Source organism: Callospermophilus lateralis, chromosome 3 (genome assembly GCF_048772815.1).
Source record: "Callospermophilus lateralis isolate mCalLat2 chromosome 3, mCalLat2.hap1, whole genome shotgun sequence".
Classification (NCBI taxonomy): domain Eukaryota; kingdom Metazoa; phylum Chordata; class Mammalia; order Rodentia; family Sciuridae; genus Callospermophilus; species Callospermophilus lateralis.
In genome coordinates this window covers 36,878,691-36,905,913 of record NC_135307.1, presented here as the reverse complement: position 1 = coordinate 36,905,913, position 27,223 = coordinate 36,878,691, and the positions used below count along the sequence as shown (strand labels likewise).

The window sequence follows — 27,223 nt, the reverse complement described above, 5'->3', positions numbered from 1 at the left end:
CACTCTCCCTGTAGAGAGAAGATGTATTTTGGATCAGGGATTGCAAGATAAAAGCAGATGTGGTATGTTGTAAAAAAATAAATATAAAACTATGTATTGCAGTCAAATAAAAAAGGATATAGTAATATTCAAGTTAAATAAGAAATGCTGATGTGAATTTATGGTTTTAAAAAGAAATACCGGCTGGGGTGTAGCTTAGTGGTGGGGCGATGGCTAGCATGTGTAAGGCTTTGGGTCAATCCCCAATGCTAGGGAAAAAAATTATAAACACACATGTACACACAACTTTTTCTTTCACCATTTGGCAATAATATATGACCAGGAAGACTAGCTTAAACAAGATAGGAGATTCTTTCTGTCTCACATTGAAGAATGTGCAATTAAAGAGTTCAGGGATGGATGGCTATTTTATGATCATCAAAGCCCAGCCTCCCTCCTCTCTTCTTGCGGTACTACTGTCTTTAGCATGCCACCTCATGACCCAAGATGGCTCTATGAATGCCAGTCCTTACACTAGTCTAACAGTCCCCAGGAGGTAGGAAGGAAGAAAAGGCACACCTCTTTCTTTTAAAGCAGCATTCTGAAAGATGCAACCAACATTTCTGTTTTGTTTTGTTTTTGCAGAGGTAGGGATTGAACCCAGGGGCAGGCTACCACTGAGCAATACCACCAGCTCTTTTTATTTTTATTTTGAGACAGGGTCTTGCTAAATTGCTACAGCTGACCTCAAACTTCTGATCCTCCTCCCTCAGGCTCCCAAATAGCTGGAAATACAGGCATGTGCCACCACATCTGACCACACCCAACATTTCTGATTACATCTTATTGGCTAGACTTTAATCACATTTGTCCACACCAAACCAGGAAGATAGGCTAGGAAATAATCTTTTGTTATTCTAGGTAGTCATATCCAGCTCATAGTCAAGAGTTTTACATTAAGAAAGAAGGAGAAAACAGACACTGGGGAAGACAACTAGAAGTGTTTCAAAATGCAAATAGGCTAGATTGACTTTGTTAATTATTATGGTAAATTTTCTGTATTAGTTTTCTATTGATGTGCAACAAATTGTGGCAAACTTCTTGGCTTAGAACAGCCCCTATGTATTACCTCAGTTTCTATAGGTCAGAAGTCTTGCAAAGCATTGCTGCATTCTCTGCTCAGTGTTTCACGATGTCAAAAGCAAGGTGTAGGCTGGGCTGCTACCTTCCTTACTGGAAGGGAAGAATCTACTTCCAAACTCATTTAGAATTACGGTTGTAGTACTGATTCCCTGGGCCCTCTGTTTTCCTGCCAACAACTGAGCCACTTTAATCTCTCTGATTTCAGTGGAAAAAGTTATCTGAGTTTAAGGATTCACATGCTTAGATTGAGCATACCCACCTTATCCAGAATGATCTCCCTATCTTAAGGTCCATAATCTGAATTACATATGCAAAGTCCCTTCTGCCATATGACATAACAGACTTACAGGTTCTAGGGATCAGGGCATGGACATCTTCAAGAAATCTGCGTCATAATCTTTAAACATAAAGATGACATCTTGTAGAGAAAAGGCATCCATCACAATACACTAAACGCATGGAAAATGTGTGGGCTTAAAAAGTTTAGGTTTTACCCAGAAAGTAAATCAGTTCCCAGGTCTCAATCAAGAGTTCAGTGATTAATAATCCAAAATTTCCTTAATATTCTTCTATTTTCTAAATTAAAAATTTGATCTGAAGTGAGGTAGTATTCATCTCTGGGGTCTATCAACCCATTTTTATAATAGTTTCAGGTGTAGGTTAAAAATTTTATACTCTTCTTGGGCTGAGGTAGTGGCTCAGAGGTAGAGTACTCACCTAGCATGCGTAAGGCACTGGGATTGATCCTCAGCACCACATAAAAAATAAAATAAAAGATATTGTGTTAACCTATAACTAAAAAATAAATATTTAGGAAAAAAATTTATTATCTTCTTAATGATGTGTTTGCTTTTCCAAAGTGTTTAAAGCTTTTAGAGGAATTGACACATTAGACTGGCAGTTCTATTGAAATATTTTAGAAGGACTCAATTTTTATGATTAATGTTTAAATAATTTCCCTTGTAACATGTATAGATTGTGATTTGTGGTTTATATAAAGTATTCAAGTGTTTTGATGATTTTTACTCAAGAATGTTAATGAAATATAGAGTTAATAAATAAAACCCAGGTGATGGTACATGTTCCTCTCTAGGTACCAAAAGCTCCTCAGACTTAAAGGATCCTAAAATTAGAGTCCAACTGTTCACCTTCCCTCTGCCTGCACCATGGCAACTGAGCACTACACAGGAAGGTCCCACTGATGAAGGATTCACTGTGGATCTAAATCCATAGCCTCCCACCACACTTGGCCCCCAATATTCCAGGCAGATGACCCTCTGGATGCCTTTGTTAGCTTCTTTCCTCATCCTCTCTGGAATCCGCCTGCAGCCTTCTGTTCTTTCCTTTGACATTTTGCCCTGGTTGCTGGTCCCGCTGCCAGCTGCAGACGCCCTGAGAATACAGACTCATTTAGGCAGGAGCCTTCCTCCCACCACACCCACAAACTCACCTTCCTCCCCATCCCTGCTTCTTCCTGTCTGGTTCAGTGGAAACCGAGTCCCTCGTGCTGTCAAGGCGGCTATCTTCATCCACCAGCCATGGATTCCATTCCCTCCAAACATATTCCTGTCTTTCCTGTCCTTTCTGCTCACTCCTTCGCCTCAGCAGTTTAAGAGATCAAGTCTCGTAAATTTAAAATGGAAACAGGTATGGAAGTAGCTTTACATACAGATGCAGTTACCCTCAGCTCTGTATGCACCTACGGCTGGTCAGCATCATCTCATCTCCCCCTTTGAGCCAAATATCTTACTACACATGACTGAGCTGTCCAATCACTCGTCTGTTAATCATTGTCAAACTTTGGCCTCCACTGCTCCACCTAAGCTGGTCCTCAATCAGTCACTCACAACTTCTGTCTCACTAAGTCCATAGACACCTCCTAGTCCTCCAAACATTTGAGCCTGTTGTCCACACCTTCTTAGGAAATCACTCTGCCCTGACTCTGTGACTTCCCTCCCTGGGTTCTCCCTCCACCACATGCCCATGTCCCAGCTTCTTTTTCAAAATTCTGTACTGCTGCCCTTTTCTGAAATGTTGGTGTTTCTCAAAGTTCTGCCCTAGAATTTCTTCAGTTCAAATTCGCTCTCAGTAGCACCAATGTCCATCCCTACACTGACAACTTCCCTGTTAACCCTATCTGGGATCTCCCTTCTAAACCTTGGAGTCACACATCAACTGTTCCTTGATAAAGTCAACATGCTGAAACCTGAACTTGGAGACTTGACTCTAAATCTGCTCTCCCTTTATTATTCTCTTTGTCTGTATATGTCCAAACCAGAAACTGGTCTTTATCCCCCTGGGTCCCCGTCTCCTCATCCATATCCATTGGTTCTGTTCATTGCTTTCCATTCACCCTGGCTCAAACTACCAACCTCTCATCTGGATTTCTATAAAAGCCTCCTAACTAGCCTCCCTTGGCCTCCAGTTTTCCCTTCTCAGCCCATTCTCCATTTGGGAATTGCCATAATGATCTATCTAAATAAACTTTGCTGCTACCTAATGCCCTTTAGAAGTTCCCTGTGGGCCCCAGAATGAACTCCATATTTCTTAACATGCTTTGAAGGCCCTTCCCAATCCAACTATTGCAATGTGTACTGCTCCATTTTTCATCATCTACAAGCATGTGAAAACCTAAGAAACAGCACCACTTAGCTGAGGGAAAAATGGCACTCCTTGGAAAAGAAAGTGTGATATTTGAAAAACACAACAGGACCAAGAGAATTGTTCTTAGATCCAACAGAGGTAAAAACCAGGGCCTGTTTTAGTTTGTGAATCATCTTAATCTAAGCCAATGGAGATCTTTTTTTAACATTTATTTTTTAGTTGTAGTTAGACATAATACCTTCATTTTATTATTTATTTATTTTTATATGGTGCTGAGCATGGAACCCAGGGCCTTGTACATGCTAGGCGAGTGCTTTACCACTGAGCCACAACCCCAGCCCTTGAAACGGAGATCCTAACTGATACTATATAATGCCTTAATAAAAGATGGAGAGGCCATAAACTAAAAATGGGGGAGTAACTCTAAAAACAATGTGAATGTAACAGGGTGAGAGCAATGAACACAGGGGTTAAGGTGGTGGGTATAGGAGGCAGCATTCAAATTCAGCCTCTCACTTAGCAGCTGCACATGATCCTCAGTGAGTTACTTCACCTCTCCATGCCTCTTTTTCCTCATCTGTAAAATGGATACATTAATCATATCTGCCCCACAGGAATGGGAAACACTTAGAACAGTGCCCAGCACAGAGAAAATACTCAATATATGTAAGTGTCTGTTTCCATGTGAATTAGTAAACGAGTTGAAACTTGCATATGTCCTGGGGAATCTTCCATAATCCTAAAAATGTAGGTAGAATATTTGTTTCTGCTAGTGGCCCTTTACCTGTTAAAATGTTTTCATCTTCCAGATTATGAACACAAGGACTTGGTAAATGGTGTGTGGGAGAGAAGATAGAGCAGGCTTAGGAGGTCTTAACCTTACAGATGTTTATGTATGGGTTAACATAGGAACAGGATGTCTTTATAATTTGCATTATCTTATGAGACTGTCCACACACTGGCTACTTTATAATTTCTCTGTTGGAGACCTGGAGAAGCTCATCTGCCCATACCCCTACCTGTGAAAAGAAAAAATTGATAGGTGTAAACATAATAAGCAGTGCCTTATAGATCTCATTATTCACCCCTCCAAAAATAGAAGGAATCACAGATTTCTACTCACATCTTGTAATGTTCAATTTCAAAAAAGAAAAACCTCAGAAACCAGTGTGGCTAAATTCTAATTATTGCTTAACTTCATCTAGAATAGAAAATAAAGGGATTGCTGAGCCTTCTGCTTAAGAGTTCTAAACCCTTTGCTCTCTGACCTGTGCCAAGAGTGGATGTACTACTTTTGGTGAATGGGCTCCAGGAAGAATATTGGAATGGGATGTCAGCTGAGAACCCAGGCCCCGGCTTCATGGACTCCTGTGCCACAGTATTTCCCTTACAACTCTGTACCATACTTGTTAATTCAATTGTCTTTCTCCTTTACCCAACTATGGGCTTCAACAAGGCAGAGATTTTATCAATCATATTACATGCTATCCACCCACACCTAAACAGAGCCTGGCACTTAGTAGGTGCACTATAAATACCAAATGAATAATGGTGTACACATGACCTGGGGAGTTCTCAGGAAAGGTAATTCCCTAGGGTCAGTCCATGCCAATGCCAGCACTAAGTAAAAAGGCAACAAAAAGCAGAGGCCAAAGGTCAGGTACCATGGCCAGGGCAAGAGGGTCTCAGAGCTCCAGGGAGGAGAACAGCAAGAGCAGGAAGCGGAGTGGTAATAACTAGCACATGGTAAGTACTTACTCCATACCCCAGCAACATGCTAGCCTATTCACACAGATTATTTCATGTCTTCCTTGCACCATCCCATAATTTAGGAATTGTTGCCCTGTATATTTTTCAGATAGGGAAACGGAGCCTTCAGCAAACAGGCCATGTACTTATCCTGTTTCAGAATAGTCAATATCCAAACCTAGGTCCATCAGCTTTCCAATGTAAGTCAAGCTAGTTTGGCACTAATGCCATTCTCCTAAGCCAGGAGCCACGCATCTTCCTGCCCTCTTCCAAGACATGAACTGGGAGAATGCCAGCTTAGGGCCCCCAATCCTAGGTTTCCCTCCCAGCTCTGCCGTGAACCAGTCAAGGGGGCCTTAAGCACATCACTCCCTGTACCTGGTCTCCTCATCTCACTTGAAGGGCTTGAGCCAGGTGATCTAAAAAAGGCACTATCCACCTCTAGAAGTCTGTAAGTCCACCTGGAAAACAACAGCCATGCACCCAAACTGTCCCCACCCTCCTCACTGTCCAACTGAGTCTGAAGCTAAGAAAAAGAACTAAACATCAGGCTCCGGTTTAATGTTTATTGACAAATAAAATGGAAAAAAATTCATGAAAAAGGATATAAGATAAAAATGCAGTTAACAGAAAGTGTATACAGCTGGGAGGGTAGGGTGAGGTTGGACACAGTATTAGAGGAAAGAGAAGGCACAAGGGTGGGAGGCGAGGTATCTACTAAAAACTCTGCAGCTAACCTTTCAGTTTCTCAGCTGTCACCAAATCACTCACCCAATCAACTAATCCTGGATAGGATTAACAGCTGGACTTGGTTTAAGGATAATACTCAGGTAGTTTGTATACAAGTTTGGAAAATGGGGAGTTAGAGGGAACGTGGGCTAGGGTTTCAAAGGATTCTCTTGCTTGAACCTATTGCCAGAACACTTTTCATAGTGGAACTGTGAGTCAGGAAGCTTAACCATGGTCCAAGCTCAGCCCCTGACGAGCTGTGGGCAAATTACTGTCCTTCTCTGAACCTCTTTACTGTAAAACAAGTGAGCTGGACTCAATGGCAGGTTCCCTTCTGACTCTAGCACTCTGCCAAGTGTTTGGGCAACCTGAGAGAGGCCAGAAGTAAGTGTGGCCTAACTTCCTCAGAAATGAAACCACTCAGTGGCCCAGCCAGAGACACTGTGCTGGCCTTCACCAAAGACTGGTTGTTCATAGCAGCAGCAATTCAGAGTGGTGAGTGTAAGCACACCCACCTGGGAGAAACTCACTCTAATTGCAAGAGTGACGCTTGCCGAGAATGGGAACTTGGGTTTGACTCTACACAGAAGGCAGATCCAGAGGACGGGGTCGGGGTGGGGTGTCCAGACAAAGCAATCACACACAATGTGGGGTCTCAGGATACAGTGAAGGCAGGAGTGGAGGGTAGTGGGCTTTGGAATGGTGTTGGGAGGTAAAGTCATGCCAGCACCTGACTGTGTGCCAGACGGCTCACTTCAGACACCTCCCTACCCCACCTGCAAAACAGAGGCCGGGGGCCCCTTGGTCCAGTAGAAGCAGCTCTTCAGGTAGATGCCACACTTGGCATCAAGATCCTTGATTCCTGTGGGGTCAACTCCATCAAAGCAGGGGCAGGAGTCGTCTCCATCAGCTGGAGTCAAATGAGGTAGGGCACTCATCCCCTCCTGCCTTTCCCACATTGACAAATGGGTGGCTCATGGCTGGCCATCTTCTTACCCTGAGCCGATACCCTCGAGGCCCAGGAGGACTGCCAGCCCTTCCTTAACAGCGGGTAAAGCTGAGCCTGGCCTTACAAAACTCACCATGAGGCTGAGGAGCCAGCTGCCTCCTCACAGCCAATATGGGTTTATGTCAGCAACAACCCCAAGAGCAAGGGCTTCCCAAATACAGACTGAGGGAAGGCACCCAAATTTGAGGTTTCTGTTTGGGAGAGGACTGTGGTTCCAAATGCGAGGTCCAGAGTCACACTGTTTCACCGTTAAGTCAGCCAGGTGTCTTTACACCTGCATGTGTATATAGGGGGAAAAGGATACCTGGGGAACAAGACAACCTGACCTACTTTTTATAAGGGGACTTTCTTCTCCCCAATGTAAAAGTGCCAGAGGCCCATATTTAACAGCCTTTGGCAAATTTTCTGAATACCCCCAATTGGGGGTTCTTCCATAGGGACACTAGCCCTAGTTCAAGGCAATTCAGCAAAGCTTTATGAAGCAACATTTCTATAAAAGGCACAACTGGAGCCCCTCAGGGCGCGAGCACAGCTGAAGGGGGGGTGGGTTGGGGGTGGCCTAGCAGCAGAAACCCAGGACTCCTGGGCAGGGGCCTCCACAAATGCTCCAGCTCACTGCTCCAAGACCTTGAAGGACAGGGGTGTGCCATTCTTGGCAAAGGCCTTCATCAGACTGCTGGGATAGATGCATCCCAGCTTCTCTGGGGTTGGGAAGCCCCACACTCTATAGAGCGACAGGCTCAGCCGGTCCCCAATATAGAAAGGACCCACCCATTTGGCACTGCTGCCATTCCTGGGGAGGGACAACAAGAGGACCTGGTCCCCCACGTTCCACTCCTTCTCCTGGCTCTCCCGTTTGAAACGCCGGTTGTCAGCCTTCTCACTTGCCTTTTCGGCCACCCTGCAGTGGAGATCCAGCAGCTCCCTAATCAGCTGTAGCAGGAAGATATCCATCTTAAGCCCTTCGATGTGGGCACTGCTCATCTCCCACCACAGGGGCTCACTCACCCTCACCTCACCCCCAGTCAGGACCTGGAAGGGCGTGGCCTCTGAGGAGGAGGTCCTGAAGGCCAGGTGCAGCAAGGGCAGGGAGGCTGCCCACTTCTTGCCATGGAGGAAGATGAACTCCTTCAGGGCCCTCTTGAATTCCCAGTAGACCTCTGAGCTCGCCAGGCAGGGGAACTGGAGGTCCCTACTCAGGGTGGTCACCTGCGCTCCCAGGGCCAGCCCACAGCTCACCAGGACATGCCGGGCAAACTGAGGGCCCTGGGCGGCCTCCAGCCTCACAGGGACACCCCACCTGGCAAATACGTGCTGAAGCAACACCTGGGCCACAGCCACGTGCGTGTAGGGCCTCAGTGGGAACGCTTCCACCCACCTGGTGTTAGGGTCAGCCACAATGAGCACATGCTTGTGGCCCTCCTCGCTTACAGTTACTGGACCCACCACCTCTATCTGCAGGTTGGACCAAGGAGCAGTAGACCTGAGGGGCCAAGGTGACTCAATGACCTTCAACTCACTGCCTATAAGATTGCGGGGGATGCAGAACAAGCAGCTCCTGCAGTAATCTCTCACATGCTCCTGCATGCCAGGCCACCACCCCAACAACCTCAGCTTCTTATAGGTCTCCTCTGGCCTCTGGTGGGCCCCCATGGGGATGTCATGCACCGAGAAAATCAGATCCCTCCGGAGTTGTGTTGGGACTACCCAGACCCTGGGCTTTTTATCTCCCTTGAACATCAGCAGACCACTCTCCTTGTCAAGGCTGAGGGAGTTAAAGGCAGAACTGAAGGGGGAGGAGCCAGATAACTTCTGCCCAGCCTGCAGCTTGGCGATGATATCAGCCAGGGTGCTGTCACTCAACTGTAATGCCAGCAAGTTGGGCTTCTTGCCCATAGTATGGGGAGTCACTACAGGGACCGGCACATCCTTTGGTAAATTCCACCACTGCCCAGCCCCTTGGGCACCCTGCTTGGCCAGGGTATCCACTGTCACAGCAAACAGAGAGCCCCGGTAGGAGGTTCGGTAGATAAATGGAAGGGATGACAGACCAGAAGTGAGGGATATGATGTAGGAAAGCAGGCCTGGGTGAGGTAGTGGAGCCCCATCAGAGGATAGGAAGCCCCGCGCCCTCCAGAGGGGCAGGAGCTCCCAAAGGAGGCTGAAGATCCAGTTGCAATGGGTGAGGAAAACCACCGGGAGCTGGGACTGGCCAAAGCGCTCCAGGCCACAAGCCACAGCTGCCAGGTGGGCATAGGTCGGTGTGTAAGGAGAGCAAGAGAAGGACAGGGAGACAGGGGCACTGGTAGGAGACAGGACATAGAGACCAAAGCCAGCACACCACTCATCCTCACGGTAAAAGCAATAGCCGGACATGTGGATGCAGACAAAAGTGGACAGGTCAGAAAACGGAGGCAGAACCTGGAAGAAACGGGGCATTGAGGAAGCTGGCATTAGGAGCCGGTTTTCCCTCAGCAGGCCCTGGAGAAGGGTCAATTCCAGGGCCCTCTTGCCTTTGTCCTGTACCAGGAGGGACCATCGGATCAACCATGCTTTGGAAACCCTGCGGCCCTCCCTTGCCTCAGGGTCTGCAGTGGTCCTGGAGGCATAGCAAAGGTCTAGGACCACTGGAGTGTCTCCAATGCAGCGGGAGAAATGCTTGAGGGCCCAGGCCACCGCATAGGGGCTGTCTCCACCTGACTGGGGACCCTCGCTCTCCTCATCGGGGAGGAGGGGTTTCGAGGTGTAGGCGATGGGGTGCTTCCTCCCTGAGTGTTCCTGGTGGAGGATGGCTGTCAGGGCCACTTGGCTCACCATCACCTCCAGGCGGAAGGGCAGCTGGGAGTTGGGGGCCGTCAGGCAGAGGGCGGACACCAGGGCTCGCTTCAGGGCCAGGAAGGCCTTTTCATGCTCCCGGTCCCACTGCCAGTCTGGCTTCTGCTTTAGGAGGCTGTGCAGGGGGCCCATCAGGGCTTCATAGTCAGGGATGGCATCCCGATGGGAATCCATGAACCCCACAAAGAAGGAAAGCGCGGTGAAGTTGCTGGGGATGGATAGCTGGGCCAGCTGGGTGAGGACCTGCTGGCAGGGAGCCCCCCCATCCCAGGGGATGCCCAGGTAGGGAGAGGCCACACCTGGCAGGAGATCGATATCTAGGGCCCCATCAGGGGGGTCGTGGAGACTGAGGCACCGGAGGATTTCCTCCGAAAGGGAAGGGCACTCGGCTCGGAACACTGATGCCAGGGAAGAGTCAAGGTCATCCCCCTCCTCTTCCAGCTTTGGCCACCCCTGCTCCTCCCTCAGCTCCTCTTCCTGCTGTTCTTCCTTCTCCTCTCTGACTTCTTCCACATTCTGTGGCTCCTGCAGGGGCCCAGCGTCAGCATCATCACTCAGCTCAGAGATGCGGGCTGAGCTGGGAGGAAGGGTCTTCCACACCTTCAGGAAGTTGCCAATGTCTGTGTCCAACCTATACCAAAACAGGGAGGAAAATAGCGGGAGGGGGCAGCCCCACCCAAACATCATCCAAGGGAAAGATACTCCTCTGGATGCCTCCCAAAGCCTTACCTCATTGTTAAGTATCCATGAGGCTAAGCTGAGCGCCAGCCTCCCACAGGGAGGGCCCTGCCAGCAAATCCCTGCTATAACCCCTGCATCTGCCCTAACCTCAGCTGTAAAGATTCATCTGTGCTGTGATGACTCATCAAATCAAAACCTCATGGACCGAGATGTATTCAACCCAGTTTTCAACCAATGATTTGACCAAAGATGACTGGCAGCTTACAATCTACCCCAGGATAAGCATTCCCAGGGAAGATCAACATAGGAAAGAGAGCCTGACACTCAGTAAACAAACCTCAGCCTCACTTCCAAACTGGTGAAATGGCCCAAGAGGAAGTGACTTGTTCGGAAGTTAAGGTCCCCAAGTGGCCCCAAGGCATTGGAGGGTGGGCAGCACGATGGCTCAGGTGGAGCCAGAGGATCAAAGTTATTGCAAATCAATTCTGCCCACACCAAAAAAGTAACCTCCTAAAAGTCACTTAAATCTCAAATTCCACATCCAGAAATTGAGAGTGGTCATTGGCATCTAACTCAAATTGTGAGGATCAAAGGAGATACTAAAGGAAATAGCATATGCTCTAGACATAGCGTCCCTTGGACAAGAATGAAGCTTTCATTGCTACATCACTGCCACATCAGCACCAACAGCATAAAAGGGAAATAGTCAAATGACCTTCAACCAGAGAATCAATAGATCCGCTAGATGGGGACTCACATAATGGAATACTATATGGTCATTAATGAGGGCTACATGATTTTGCACATATCTGAAAAAAATAATAAAATGTTGAGTGCAAATGCCAGTTGTAGAAGGATACACACAGTATTACAGCATCTGTGTAAAATGTTAAAATCTTCCTTACATTGCTTATGGAGGCATTGATGTATGGTAGAACTATAAGGTCATGAAAAGCAAATCACTCTGTTCATTTTTAAGCAGTAGACAAATATTGGCTAGCACTAGAAGGAAGTTCTGGTCAGTCCTAAGGGCACCTAGGAGGCAGGGGAGGCCTGACCTATTACCTGTTTGGCTTCTTCAGAAACTCATCCAAAGTAGGGCCATCTCGGCCCAGTGGATCATCTGGTACCATGAAGAGATTCCCCGCAAAGGTGAAGGGCAGAAGGCTGGAACACAGGAGAGAAAGGGGCACAGTCATAGATGAGCCCTTAACTCACCCACACCCTGTTGCTGCCTGTCACAGTGGCTGAGGCTCCCATCCCCCACAGGTGCGATGAACCCTATTTCAAGACCCCTCTCTTTGCCCCAACATCTCCCCTGCCAGGAGCTGCCTGACATCAAGGGAACCAAGTGGCTCAAATCCCTAGGGAGCCGCCTCACCGATTTTTGACCATCAGTTTCTTGGAATTATTCATCAGGATGTGAATCTGCTCATTGGTGACAATGATGCCATCTGTCTCCTCCGCCAGCTTTACCATGAACCTGCAGGGAGAAGGGCCCCCTCACTTTCTGGGTCCCCTGGGAAAATGAACTAGCAGTTCCACAGTGAGGTGTCAGACAAAAACACTGTCCCTCATAGGAAGCCAAAGCTCTGGAACACATGTGGGATCACCAGAAGTCTACTGAAAGAGTGGACTTGTATGCACATGTCCCCAACAGTATATACAAACCCACACCCTTATTACACATGCAGGCACAGAAGCCCACCCACTCACTCACATTCACATCTGCCTATTTACTACTTGGGTTTTTGCACCTGTTAAATGAAGGCAAACAAAGCTATCCCAGATTGCTTTGAGTATTGAACCTAATGAGGTGATGTATTTAAGTGTCTAGCTCAGTGCCTACTACATAGCATACACACGAATATTCCAATATTCTTCACCAATGCATAACATTTATATATATGCAAAGACATATATAATGTGCTAATGGATATAACAACGCATACCTGAATAAGCAAACCCATTTTTCAAGGCTCTCCCCTAAAGAGAGCTGTAACCAGGAAAGAAAACAAAGATGACCTACTTCAGCAATGCTGGAGGACTACCCCAAGCATGCCATTCCATAAGTGCCCAGCAGAGGGGGTCTTCTGCAGAGACGGCAGCTTCCCTCACACCTAGGCCTGAATTTAGAGGCAGTTAAAGACCTTACCCAAGGGCTAGCTCCCCAAGGATGGATGCCTAAGTAGTCCTGTCCAGGTCTTCCTGGGATGAAAGGCTGGGTGGATGTCAGGTTGGGAAAAGTAAGGGAGAAACAGAACTTCTCCCTGCCCAGCCTAAGTGAAGCCAAGACTTCTGTCAGCCTGGCATCAACTCCAGCCCAAGAGCAGGACTTTCCTTACCCCAACAGAGGCAGGGTCACAGGCTCCCCTAGGCACACTGCTCCCATAGACATTCTGGAAAGTGGGTAATTATGATCCATAGGCAGGGAAGCAATCAGGGTTCAGGCAGACCAGGGCCAATCTAGCTCCATTTCCAGAGCCCTGCCCAGGACACCATCTATATACAGCCATATGCCTCCTCCCAATGCAGGGCTTAGAGAAGGAAAAAGACTGAAGCAGTTCCTTGAGACATGAACTTCAACCCAAACTGGTAATGTCCAGGGTACCTCTCACTCTCACATGAAGCATAAGGTTCATCCAATCCAAAGCAGTGTGTGTAGGCACACAGGCCATGGTGGAAGAAAGCCAGCTAATTCATGGAAAGAGCACCAGAGTCTCAAAGCCAAGAGCAACCCTTGGACTTGGGTAGAGCAAACCTTGGTAGAGACCTCTCCCCTCTTATACCCCACTCCACGCTCTAGGGCATGATTCCATGACACATTTGCCTCCATTTCCCCCAGAGAAGATGGAGCAGCATAAAAGGGAAATAGTCAAATGACCTTCAACCAGGGAATCAATAGATCTACTAGATGGGGACTCACATAATGGAATCCTATATGGCCCATGCTAACTCCACCTGATACCCATCCAGGCCCAACTCCTGGTCCCCACAGAGGCCTGGGGTGTAGTGTACCTATAATCATAGGTGGTGATCTTCTTGCCATTCTCCAGCTGGGAAGGGGTGATTGAAAGCATCTTGAGTGAATGGAGCTTCGTCAGGAAGTGGCTCTCTGGCAATGAAAGGCAGACAGAGATGATTAGGAGAGGAGAGGTGGGAAAGGCTATGGTGGGAGCAGGGGCAGAAGGGGAGGAGAAAAGCATGGTGATGCTGGAGGGGCTGGGCGGACAGTGGACATCTCACCTCTCACCCTCCGGTTCTTCTTCAGCTGCCAGGTGGGCACAAATACAGTGACTTCTCGGTGTCCCCGGTTCCAGAAATACTGCACTGCCATGGCAATGCCTCGACAGGAGAAGAAGTGCTGGAGGCCATGCCTGTGGGGTGGTAGGAGGTGAGGAAGCAGCTTCCCAAGTGCAGGAGAAATGGCTCTGCCTCACAGTCCCTCCCTCAAGGCCCTGGGACAGCGAGCAGGCAATGCCAGGGGACCAGCTTCAGCACCAAAGACACCAACAATGCCCTGCTTCCTTATCTCCATCCTCAAACATTCTGTGAGCAACCACTGGGCACAGGGCACTGCCAAACAATGTGTGTGTGTGTGTGTGTGTGTGTGTGTGTGTGTGTGCACGCACACATGAATTTAGGTTCATTGAAGACAAGAAGAGGACGATTGCAGCCCTTCCATCCAAAGAGCTCAGTTTAACCCTAAAGCAAACAAAAATCCTCTAACCACCTACTGTGTGCTGAGAGTGTGCTCAGCACAGATCACTACTCTACCATGTGGCAAATTAAGTGGTCTTTCATGTATCTATCCTAATATCTCTACAACAGTCGGCACCATGCAGGGAGGGCCATCTCTAAGGAACAGTGTGGCCAGGAAAACCTTCAGAAGGGATCCGGGCTGGGCCTCGACATTTGGGCTAAATGTTTAAAAGCTGGCCTGGGCAGAGCATGGGCCTTGGCAGTGGGCAGATGTAAACCCAAAGGGCAGCTGAGCCCCTGGCTGACTCAGGGACCTGAGGCAAGAGTCTCACCTCTAAGCTTATTTCTTCATCTACTTAAAAAGAAGAAGAGTAACCTGCCCTGGCAGCGCTGCTATGAGGATTCAATGTCCACTGCTGGGTGTGCAGTGGCCACTTAACACATGCCATCTCCCACGAAGTCAGGCTCCCTTCTTTTCCTAATTCAAACCCTATACTTCCCATATGGAGGTCAGGAAAGGATGCCCACACTCAGTTGTCCAGGGATACCCTGCCCCAGCTCCCCAGCATTCCCATGCCACCCTGCCCCATGGCTACTCACACCATGGCCACGCTGCTGCCGTCAATAACCACTCGTCGCAACTCCTGGTTTCCAGGTTCCCCTGACAAATTCAACTCAAAGGGTGTGTTCAGGGCCTCATGGTACCTCTGGAAACTGGTCACTGTGTTGCTTGCCTGTTGGTGGCGAGATGGCTGCCTTGGGGTGCCTTCCCAAGCCCCCAGGAGCCCCTCCATCAGGAATGGATGCTTGCTGCTGAGGGCTAGGGTACTATTGGGCTGGGGACCCTGCCTTCCAGCCGCCTGGCCCTTTGGTGAGGATGTACTACCCCTTGATGAAGGGTGGACCTCACTCAGAAGTTTGGCTACATCCAACGTGGGCCCTGCATCTGTGGGCACTTTCTGGGGTGCAGGCATCTTGGAAGCTCTGGAGGCTTTAGAAGTTGCGGGTGCTTTGGGGATCACAGGTGTTTTGGGAGCTGCAGGTGCTTTGGAAGCTGTAGACCCTGATTTAGGCACAGGCCTGGCTTGAGCTTTGGGTGTTTGGGGACCTACAGGTGATGTTTTCATTGCAGGCATCTTCTGAGCTGTGGGAGTCTTTGGAGTTGCAGACAACACCTGAGCTGTCAATGCCGATTCCGATACCGGTTGATCCATGGCTGCTTTTTCAGTGGTGGGCATCACAGAAACTGCTGGCTTTGTTGGACCGGAAGGCACTTTGGGAGCTGCAGGCTCTATGTGTGCTGCCGGCATCACTGGGGCTGTAGGCACTTTGGGAGCTGCAGGCAGTCCTTGGATTATGGGTGGGTTTTCAGCTTTGTGCACTGCTGCACCCAGGGGCACTTTGAGAGTTTCAGGCACTGTCTGAGCTTCAGATACTAGCTGGGCTGTCAGATGACCTTGAGCCATGGCCCCCCTTTGAGCTGTGGGCACCTCTTGCTCTGTGAGCATCCCTTGCTCTGAGGGTAGTGCTGGAGAGGGCCCCTTTTCTAGGCCCTTACAATCCAATGGCATACTTCCTTGATCCCCAGGCTCACCTCTAGCTTGTAGTTGGGGTACAGAGGTCAAAGGTGGCCCTATCTGTGGAAGTCCTGGACTAAGTTTGTCCTTTACAGCAGAGCCTGCTGGGACCACCAATAAACTTGTGATTTTAGGGGAGGTCTCTGGCCTTGGGAAATTCCGTAGGGCTGTCTCTCCTCCCAGCTCCCCATCTGGTCTACAAGCTGGGCTTTCTGCACTGGGCAGAGGAGTCAGCTCCTTCTGCTTCCACTCCAGATTTAAGGGCAAAGGATTCTGCCCTGGCAATTTCAGCTGAATGGGGCCCAGTGGCCTCTGCCAGAAAGGGAAATTGAAGCCCGCCTGGGACAGGAGCCAAGCCAGGTGAAGAGAATGCAGTTCATTGATCCTCCAGAAGGTTGCAGCAATAGCCCCAGGCCACAAGGGACCAAAGGCTGGCCCTGGGGCCCAGGCCTTCCAGGATGGACACACTCCCAGGGCTGACACAGGAGCCTGGAAGGGGAGTTTATCTTCCACCCTCTGGACCTGTCTTTGCTGTAACAAGGTTTGTGAGTGGTTCGAAGAGTCTTGGCTGCTGCTGGCTTGCAATGGCCCCTCCTCTTGAGCACGGTCCTTACCACCTTGGTTGCTGGAACCGACCCTGGAGAAAATTCAAGTTTGTTGAAAAGCTGGGAAGGCCAATTCAATCACCAACTACCTAATAATATTTCACTGGGGTAAGGGAACAGGATTAGGGTCAGAGAAGCCAGACTCATTCTCCAGAACTTACCGTACCAGCTGGTTTGCTGTCTCCTGTTGTGTGCTCTGGGTTGGGATCAGGGACCCAGTGGCTCCTAGGCTGGTTAATCTCTTTGGACTTTCCAGGCCCCCTTTCTGCAGGGTACCCATCTCCAGAAAGGACCCAGGACTCTCTCCCATGGACACCATGGCCAGGCCTTCCTTCTTTTGCTGAGGAGGGCAAATCAGCACCTCCTGGTTGGAGTGGGTGTTGGAGATGCCAAAGTGGCTGAGCCACTCAATGATGTCCTCCTTCCCTGCGGCATCCCGTACCAGGCTCAGCAGCAGCTCCTGGACTGCTGGAGGCAGCTGAAGGAGGTCCCCCGCATACTGGTCACCACGGATCCAAACCAGGGCCCCAAAGGCCCGGGTCACTTCAGCCTCCCAGATACCACGGGGAGTCAGCAGAGGGGCAGGGCCCCAGCGTAGCCGTGCCACCAGCTCCTCCAGCCAATTCTGGGTCATGGTGAAAGATTCGGTCAGCCCGCCCACCATCAGGGAGCCAGGGGGACCGGGCACCAGGTAGGCCAGGGTGCTCCAGCAGAGGCAGTCCAGGAAGAGGCCCTGGGCCCCCAGGAAGGCGCAGTGCAGCAGCGGCGGGTAGCGGACCTCCTTCCACAGCTCTGGGCTGCACAGGCCCTTCAGGTACTCCTGAGCAAAGTGGGGAGAGCAAAAGGAAGCCAGCCTATTACAGGGCTGCTACTGGCTCTGCCCTCCCAACCTGGAGGCCAGCTTCTTGGTAAGCATGTGCCCTCTGTTGCTTTCTTCCCCAGGGCATCCTCTCTCCCCATCCTGTCCCCTCACACACCCATTTCTTTTCAGGGAATACGAATAGAATCAGAGAGACCTAGATAGAGGAGAGGAGGAGGAAGACCCAGGATTGGAGTCAAGGGCGCTGGTTATAGTTACAACGTAGCCTCAGTAGATTAGGATTCTGGGAAATCCAACATCTCCTCAGGGACTCAGTCTCCTCACCTACAAAATGGCAGGCTGAACTACATATGTGTGGGTTCAGTCCTCCTCTGACATTCCAGTACTGTCTAACAGCACAGGGGGGGGGGGGAGGAGGAAGGGCCACACACCACTGGGCACTCTGTCAGGAATTTGGGCCAAGTTGTTTATGTCCCCCATCTATCTGGTGTTTCCTTATCATAAAAAGGGGGATAATAATGGTTCCTGCCTCACTAGGCTACTTGAAGTTTCAGTGAGCTTATACATAAGAAGTACTTAGGATGGTACTTGGCACAACCCATTTCCATTTTGAAGCTTAGAGGGCTATGTAGTTTGCCCAAGGGCACACAGCTCAAAGGTGACAGTGCCAGGATCACAGTCATGGCTGTCTGTCTGTCATGTCTGTCTGACTCTAAAACCAGAGCTCTTTCTACCTCCTCTGACTGACTGCGCAATGACTACCAGGTAATCCTGTGGGATTCTGGCTTAATCCCCCTCCAGAAGGTCTCTAGCACAACCTGTACCCGTAACCATGGTAACTCTGTTCCAGAGAAGAGAGAAGATAAGTTGCTGGGCCAGCGTCCAGGGGAGGGGCCCACAGATAAAGCACAACATCTAACCAGAAGGAAGGTCTCTCACTCTCGGGCTGACCAAGTCCTCAGGTTCAGAGGGAAAGGGCCTGAGAGAGGTTGTGTTCCTTCACTCTTTGGCTGAGTTCCACCACCACAGCCCCAGGAGCTCCAAGGATGCATGAGCGCCCCACTGAATCCACCAGCCCATGTGGACTGCATTCAGTCTCATGTTCCTCCCTATCCCTGTGTCTGTGATAATCATCCCTCTTCCTGTTTTCCCCTGACAGTTCCATTAAGAAAGGGTGGCTCCATTTTGGATCTCTAAGAGCCATCCTGAGGCAACATCAGCACCACAACCACCACCTTTGCTCAGTATTCATGCCAACCCTCCTTGCTCAGGCTGATGCTTGCCTCTTCCACACAGTTCAGGCCATGGACCTGCCACTTCTTCCCCCAAAAGGCCTGAAATACACCCAGATGTAGCCCCTTTTTAACCAGTAAAAACCAGAACAAAATCTGAGGGACATCCCAAGCCAATCCTCATCAGAGCCTCAGCTGGCCGCACTGTCCTGCAAGGGAGAATCTGACCAGGTGTTAATAACTCTCACCTTGACAAATGCCCAGTCCTGTGTACCCCACATTCCAGTGACATGAAAACAGTAGGCAAACATGAAGAGGAGTATTGGGGAAGAAAAGTATAGATGGCCTCTTTCTCTTTTTCAAAAAGAGCTTAGAAGATTTATTGTTTCCTCAACCATTGTGTGTGTGTGTGTGTGTGTGTGTGTGTGTGTGTTTTGTACCAGGGATTGAACCTAGTACCTTTACCACTGAGCCACATCCCCAGCCCTTTTTTATATTTTATGTAGATACACAGTCTTGCTGAGGTGCATATGGTTTTGGTACATTGCTGAGGCTGGCTTTGAACTTGCAATGCTCCTGCTTCAGCATCCCAAGATTCTGGGATTACAGGCATGTGCCACTGTGCCTGGCAACCATTCAATATTTTTAGTTGAAAGATATAAGAACTGGGATAATTTTCAAAATAATAAATGTGAACTAACATTTATTTAGAACTTACTTTGTGCCAGGTACTTTACATACATTATCTCATTTATTCCTCTCTCAGACCTACAAGAAAATCACATTATTTTCCACCTTCCACACACACACAACTTTTTTTTTTTTTTTTTTTTTTTTTTGCTGTGCTGGGGATTGAACCCAGCAGGGCCCTACTCTGAGCTCGGTTCCCAGCCCTTTCTATTTTATTTTGAGACAGGGTCTCTCCAAGTTGCACAGGCAGGGTGTGATCCTCCTGCCTCAGAGTCACTGAGATTACAGATGTGCATCACTGTGCCTGGCATCCTTTATCCCCAATTAATGAGAAAAGAAGGCCACATGTTTAAGATCTCAGATAAGATAGGATACTAAGTACTGTGACCCCAAAGTCTAGAATTCCAACAGTGATGCTATCCATATTGAAAGACAAGAGACCACAAGGAAACAACAAGCATTTATAGTCCAGAAAGTACCTAGAACAACTTTACTGCCTAGACCTCACCCAGACCTTCTTCCTCCAAAAGAAGAAAAAATAGAGAAGAAATAGAAACAATTGGATAAATGCTGCAGATCAACAGAAAAAGAGAGGTGTATTAGCAAATAGCCCAATGTTCCACAGGTCCTTTGCCAATTTGTAAGCTGAATAAAAAATTAACACCAAGTGTTATATTGTTCTATACTTGTCCCAAGGTGCTTTATCCCTTGACATCTGACAGGATTTGCCTTTCTCCTAAGTCAGTTTTCATTCATTGTCTGCTTTCTATCACCCCAACTGACATTGTAGAATACTCAAAAGGCTAAGAAAATGACCGCACCAAGAAACTATGGAACTGGCAGTGAAGAGAAATAGGAAAAAAGGCCAAGTTCTTAGAGGGGCAGAGATATAGAAGCTCAACCACCCCTACACACACACACACACACACACACACACACACACACATGCAGGCTAGGCAAGTTCCTCCCCATCTCCTGGAGAGTTGTTTTCTAGAGAGTTAAAACAAGGTTTTAGGATTAGAAATTGATCAGCATACTTGAGGGTGCAGACACCATATAGAAACAGGGAGGGAAGGAGGAGGAGGACCAAATAATGACATATTATTACTGAATGCCGAGAAACTCATTCTTCCCATTTAAGAGATTCAGCAGCCAGACCCTGACCCTCTAGGTTGCAGAAAAGAATACATTCTGGGAAATCTGGCCAGCCCTAAAGCAAAGACTTAAGGACCATGACAGAGGTTCTCCAACACACAATTGTACCATCAAGCTCCAAATCAACAAGCCTTCTCCACAGCCACAGCTCCCAATCAGCTTTCTGTCCTTCACTATTAGTTAAACAAAGATTCCCAGGCATATAAGGAAAATGTCTAATGCAAAACACACAGAACAACACATAAAGAAGAAAGAACAAACTAAAAGAAGAGAAAATAGGCAGGGAGAGGAAAACTTCAAAAAGTTTACTCTCATTACTCTTCTTGGAGAGATACTAAAGAATATGGTACACAGTGGTGAACACCTGTAATCCCAGCAGCCCAGGAGGCTGAGGCAGGAGGACTGCAAGTTCAAAGCTGGCCTCAGTAACTTAGAGGGGCCCCAAGCAACTCATCAAGACCTTACCTCTAAACAAAATACAAAAAATTAAAAAAGGTGGGGGGACCTGGGGATGTGGCTTAGTGGTTAAGCGCCCCTGGGTTCAATCTCCAGTGCAAAAAAAAAAAGAACACACTAAATAAGAAGAGGATAGTGCTTTTAAAAAGAGAGAACACAAGCAACTGTTAGACATTAAAAACACAATAGCAGCAAAGAAAGACCCAAGAAAAGGAAAACAGACCCTCATGCAAAGGAGTCTCACTGGGAGACCTCAGAACATGGGGGGAGAGGGAAAACATCTCATACTATGACCGGCTCCAGAATAGCTTCAGACTTCTCAAAAGCAAGATGTCAATCGAGTAATGCCTTCACAGTTCTGAAGGAAAATAATTTCACACTTATAATTCAGAAATAATCATCAATCAAGAGACCTTCAGATATGAAACCTATCTGTTATGTAACCCAACATTTTTCCTCTATAAAATCTTTCTTAAGAAGCCACTTCTCTTAGTTTGCTGTTTTCCACTTCCACAACAGAATACCAAACACCCGGTAATTTATAATGAACAGAAATTTATTTGGGTCATGGTTCTGGAGGCTGAGAAGTATGGGAACATGGTATTGGCATCTGGAAAGGACCTCTGTGCTATGTTGTAACACACCAGGAGGGCAAGACGAAGAAAGAAGCAAGAGGGAGCCAAACTCATAGCAAGCCCACCTTGTGATAACTAGCCCACTCCCACAATAATGGCATTAATCCATTCTTGACAGCACAACCCCCATGATCTAAAGGCGCCACCTCTTAATACTATTACAATGGCAACTAAATTTTAACTTGAGTTTTGGAGGGAATATTCAAACCATAGCACCACTGCAGAACAATTCAAACAAATCAAGAAGGGAGATCCAATGTAGGGAAGAAGCAAAGACAATCTCCAGAATGATGGTGAAGAGAAATCTGAGTTTATTCATCCATTTAACAAATCATTGCTGACAACTCACTATATGCTATTCACTGTTTCAGGATGATGATTGCCATCACAGAGAGTAATGAGTTCAGATTGAGTATGACTCAACAGACAAGCGTGTTGAAAGCAGTCACCAGAGTCCCCTTTGCCACAGCACCATATTTTGAACCTAATGATACTACTGATGGACGCACTCCATCAACCCAAGAAAGAGAAAGACATGTGGTACAGTAAACAAAGAATTGAGCGAAGAAAAAAGGCAAAGGGACACCAAAAAGAACAGTACACTGAAGTCTCAATATGACAGGCTGCCAACCTTGAAAGCAATGAAGAAAGGATGTTAAAAAAAAAAAAATGGAACTAGATGAATACCTTTGAATGGATAGATTGACTGCTATAGATTAGATCTATATCTAATGTCCCCCAAAGGGCCATGTTTTAAAGGCTTGGTCCTCATCTTGGAAGCTGTTAGGAGGTGGTTGAACTTCTGGGTGGTGAGGCCTAGGAGAAGGAAGTGGAGTCATTGGGAGTATGCCCTTGAGGACAACATTAGGACCCCAACATTCTCTATCTTTGCTTCACAGTCACCATGAGGTAAACAAGCTATCTCCACCATGTGCTCCCAACATGATGTACCACACTGCCAAAGGTCCAAAGCGATAGGGCAAAGCAACTATGAATGGAAACCTCTGAAACTATGAGCCAAAATAAATATTTCCTCCTTGTAAGTTGATTATATCAGGTATTTTGTCACAGTGATGGAAACCTTACTAACACATTTACCTTAAAAAAAAAAAAACACCTTGTAAGAATTAGTAATAGGCACAAAGAAAAACAAACAAATTGAAAAACAAGGAGTTCTTAATTTCAAGGAAACCCAAAAGTAAAAATAATATACTTCAATGCATACATATGAAAGATATGGGCACAGGTAAAAGGAGGAAAATAGTAAATATCGATTTGAGAAAAAAATGAAACAACTGTATTGGGAAGATAAAGGGAATGCAGTGTAAGGGAATTAAATCCTCACATGCAATAACTGGAAGTAAAAATAAAAACATCTAAAACGGTAAAAACATGACATTGTTTATTTGTTTATGTCCTTTTTTTTTTTTTTTTAAGGAAGTGGAGATGCATAAATGCCAGGGCAGATATGTCTATGGGGAAGGGCACCAAAGAGGGAGTTGGGAGGGACAGGGCAGTCACTAGGTTCTTTGTAAAATATTTTTCAAATTGTTGGACTTTTAAAATACATATTATTTGATTAAAAAAAAAACTTTAAAGAAAAAGAGGAATTAGTTGCTCACAACTCAGTTAGGTGTGCTGGTAAATGTTGCCCCATCAGCTGGTGGGTGAGGGGAGTACAGCCCTAATTTGTACATTTGCCAATGTTCATGTTAGATACTCCCTCCATGGCTGTAAATACTCCTCCACTGGCTTACCAAGTTCCTGAGATTTTGACCATGGGTCAGTAGGAGCCAAGTCCAGCACTCCCCTGACCACAACTTCCATGGTTCTGCTCACAGAGGGAACCAGGACAGATCAACTATCATCTGATGGCCAAGTCAGAGTTGGCAAGCCTCATGCTGTCTGCAGTTTTAGAACCATCTCCAAAAGTCACCTCTACTACTATCGGGGTCTTTGGGCTCCCCACCACCTCCCTCCATTCTCTCCTAAAAAGGAAAGAAGCAAACATGCCACTTTTCTTCTCTGCCACCAACCCATCCTCACATTATTGCCAAGAAGGACAAAGGGGGTTGTCCTTGGGTTCTTCTAAACATTATTAAAACTCTCCTCTCCACTTGCTGATTTCACCCAAGAGAAATCAGGCCTCCTCAGCATTTGTTTTGCTGCCTGGAAATGTGATTACAGCAACATCGTTGATATTTTCTAAATTCCACTACTAAAAAAAAAGAAAAGAAAAGAAAAAATTAAAGGCACTCAGTTTAGAGATTTTCCTGGAAACCCAAGTGCACAAAATGTAAAAACACACCCTGGCCAGGCCCTTCTCCAGATGATCCTATATACTTCTTGACCCCTCCTCCACTCAGACCCAGACAAGATCCACACTCCCACAACTCCTCCCCTATCCTGCAACCTCCAGTCTCACAAGTCCTCTTCACCAGTTGGCTTATGTACAGGAAGGTCATTATCAAAGTCAAAATTTCACATCTCTGCAGCTGGGATTTGGGGTCAGCCAAACCATCTCCCTGTGGAAATCACAAGACATCCTTACACTTGGGAAACATTCATACAGTATTTAATACAAGCCTCTCATTTTACAAAGGAGACAAAGACCCAGGAAGGGAAAAGGACTTGCTCAGTTTTACAGCTAGTTAATCACAGTAATACATGACATCTATCTCCACAGCTCTCTGCATTTTGCATTTTGAACAATTCATTTTGCACGCATTATTTCAGGTGACTCTCAAAACTACTCCATGAAGTGGGTATTATATTCTGTTAAATAGATAATGAAAAAGGCTCAAAGGGAGCATTTGACCAGGGAGCTCAATGAGGAGGTAGCAAACGGGAACTCAAATTCTCTGCACCACACTCCTCTATCTGGCTATAATATGATGACAGCACATCAAACCCAGATCTCCTAACCCTTAGGACAAAATCTTATCCTCCCCATCTTCTCTGTTCTCCTTCCCCCAGAGTTTCTTCTCCACTCATTTGTGCAGTAAAGAAGAGAGTTATTCACACTACATTCTCACCTTCAACAGTGCCTTGCAAGGGGAGGGTGGTTAAGGGAGCCACTGGATTCATTTAACATGGTTTTGGAGTGAGAGTCTGGGATGTTAGAACCTATGGCCCAAAGAACCCTGAGGAAGCAGTGAGAGCTAGAGCTGACAGGCCTGGAGAAGCCAACCCAGGATTTAAGCAAACAGAAGGGAGCACAGCTTCTCAGAAAGTGCAACCCCATAAAAGGGTGAGCTGTGTATTTCAAAGTAACAAAAAAGATTAGGAACCCAGACTTCTCTTGTTAACCTACCCCATCCCAGCTTCCAAAACTTCTTACTCTCAGGGGCTCCTGCACATCTGTTGTTGGGGCAGACATCCATCCCCTTCTCCGGCACCTCTGTCTTGAAAAAACCTTCCCCTCCCCCAGTACCAGTCAGAATTGAAAACCTTCTCCTCCCCCAGCACCTCTGTCTAAATTGGAAGAACTGCTGACACAGCAGCTCAACCAAGGGGCAGAGGGAGGAACTTCCCAGCCTGCCTGCCCTCCAGCTGACTGCTTTGGGCCTTCCCTACCCAAAGCCTTGACTAATTGGTTATTGCATGCAGGTGTGGGTGTCTGCTGGGAGGTGGTCTGAAGCAAAGGGAGCAGGTAACAGTCCTACCAGGATGAGATAAGGTAAGAGAATCTGAGTAAAGAAGGAGACATTGGCCACAATTAGAGGATGGGAAAGGAGAGGAGAAACTTGTGAAAGAAGCCAGGGAGACTGCAAGAGAGACAAGCTGTGACCTGGCCTGTCCAACATCCAACCCCACACAGCAGCCGCTTTCATTCAAATGCCCGCAGTTCTCCCAATCCCCTCCCATCCCCAAGGTTTAGTGTCCCAGAGCAGTTACATATCACCCTGAGCCCTACAAGAGCCTGCCTGGGGCACCAGAGTATGAACCAGGGAAACCAGAGTCCTGTGTTCTGGTCTGACCCCCACCATCCCACACCTACTTGACCCTGAGGACTCCAGCAGGCCCCTTGACCTCTGATTCCCAATGTCTGATCTGTAAAATGCCAACAATGCTCCAAAAGTATCTGGAAGGGCCCCCTTTAGACCCAGCAATCCCAGGGCACCCCAAGTATTTAAGGAGACGGGAATGTAGGCCTTCCAGGGTCTTGGTGGAGAACAAAGAGGTGTGTTGCAGAGGCCACAAAAATGCAGAGCCTTAAACTGCTCCTCAGATGGAAAAGCAGGGGAGTGAATGCTGGAACCTGGTCAGGGAAGGCCTGTGGGGAGACATACCATGCCGGCTCTCCCAGCACACTTGAGGAACAGAAGTGACACGCAAGAGAGGGGTGGGGTAGAAAAGAAAGAAGGAACTAGAGGGAAGAGGCGGGTGGGGAAAGAGCCAAGGCTGCAGTTCTGGAGAGACTGGAAGATGGCCCATCACCTGCAAGCCAAACTGCCCGACCTAGGTCTGGACACCTCTGAGGACCACCTCTCCCCTGGGTGGGGGAGAAAGGGATCTGGCTGGAAGGGACGGGTGGGGCGTGGAGAGAGGCTGTTTACCTTGGCTTTGCCGGTGTTCTCCCGGGGCCCCTCAAGTTGCAGCCAGAAATAGGGGGTGTCGGGGCGGCTCTGGAAGGCGTTCAGCTTGACCCTGAAGATGCGCTGCACTTGCAGCCGCTGCCTCTGCACCCGAGGCTTCGATTTTGTCTGCACCATGAACCATTCCTGAGTCGGGGGGTCACCCCCCGACAAGAGCATGGCTGCTCTACCCTTCCCTAGAAAGAGGGAAACGACAGTGTCACCGGGGTCCCAGCACCGGAGGCGCCCAGCCCCCAGCCCGAGGAACCTAAGCCACGCCCCCTCCCTGCGGCGCGCCCCCCGCCACCGCCTGGGTCTTCCAAGCCCTGGGACCCACCCGCCACCGCTCAGACGCCCGCCCTCCCGAACTCCGTCCCTCTCTGCGGCTGCTCCAGCGACAGGCTCTTCCTGCCAGGGGTTGTAGCTGGGGGTGGGACCGGTCGGGCTCCCGCCGCCCTTCCCTCCTCCCCCCGCCCCCTCCCCTCCGCTTTCCCCCTCCACCACTCAGCCAGTCCCTTCTGGATAAACTCTCTGTCTGCTGGGTCGCTTAAAGGGGCGCGGGAAGCCAAGGGGGGGAGGGAGGGAGAGGACGAGAAGAAGGGGGCGGGGAGGGTCCTGAAAACCTCTGCCTTCAATCCTAGTTTGGGGGCCCAGAGCCAGAATCCAGGGGTCAAAGTTAATTTCCTCCCACATTCCCCTTTCCCTTGTGGAAGGAAAGAGGAGGGAAGAGTTGGTCTAAAGGACCCTTTCTTGAGATTTGGAACTGGGCTACCTCCTCCCCTCTACCCCCAGGGCCACCCAGGCTTCCACAGAGAACAGGCACTGCAGCCACCCTTCCCATGGTGGAAAGGGTTAAGGGAGTTCAGGGTGGGGAGCCCCGGGAGGCTGGGGACTGAGGAAACTCTGGGCTGGAGACCAAGCAGGAAGGAAAGGGGAATAGCACTGGCTCCCCACCCCCACTCAAGAATGGGACAGCCTGGGGCTGGCGGACAGCCCAGAGCCTCCTGAAGCCCCCCAGGGCTAGAGGGGCAGGGGGAGCTGCCAC

The 27,223-nt window shown here is 48.3% G+C and overlaps 1 protein-coding gene across 4 annotated transcripts; it reads right to left on the bottom strand.

Moving 5' to 3' along the window:
- Window positions 1-6,033: 6,033 nt before the first annotated feature.
- On the bottom strand, window positions 6,034-26,970 carry Nynrin (NYN domain and retroviral integrase containing). 4 transcript variants are annotated; one of them, XM_076850113.2, is made up of 9 exons: window positions 26,951-26,970; window positions 26,161-26,375; window positions 16,775-17,433; window positions 15,032-16,645; window positions 13,976-14,106; window positions 13,748-13,844; window positions 12,111-12,212; window positions 11,795-11,896; window positions 6,034-10,679 (listed from the first exon to the last, which is right to left on the bottom strand). In XM_076850113.2, the coding sequence occupies exons 2-9, from the start codon at window positions 26,356-26,358 to the stop codon at window positions 7,826-7,828; spliced, it is 5,757 nt and encodes a 1,918-aa protein (XP_076706228.2). In that variant the 5' UTR covers window positions 26,359-26,375; window positions 26,951-26,970; the 3' UTR covers window positions 6,034-7,825. The 4 variants fall into 4 exon arrangements, with proteins under 4 accessions (XP_076706228.2, XP_076706227.2, XP_076706229.2 ...); XM_076850112.2 differs by lacking the exon at window positions 26,951-26,970 and adding an exon at window positions 26,516-26,564; XM_076850114.2 differs by lacking the exons at window positions 26,161-26,375; window positions 26,951-26,970 and adding an exon at window positions 24,915-24,988.
- Window positions 26,971-27,223: the final 253 nt, after the last annotated feature.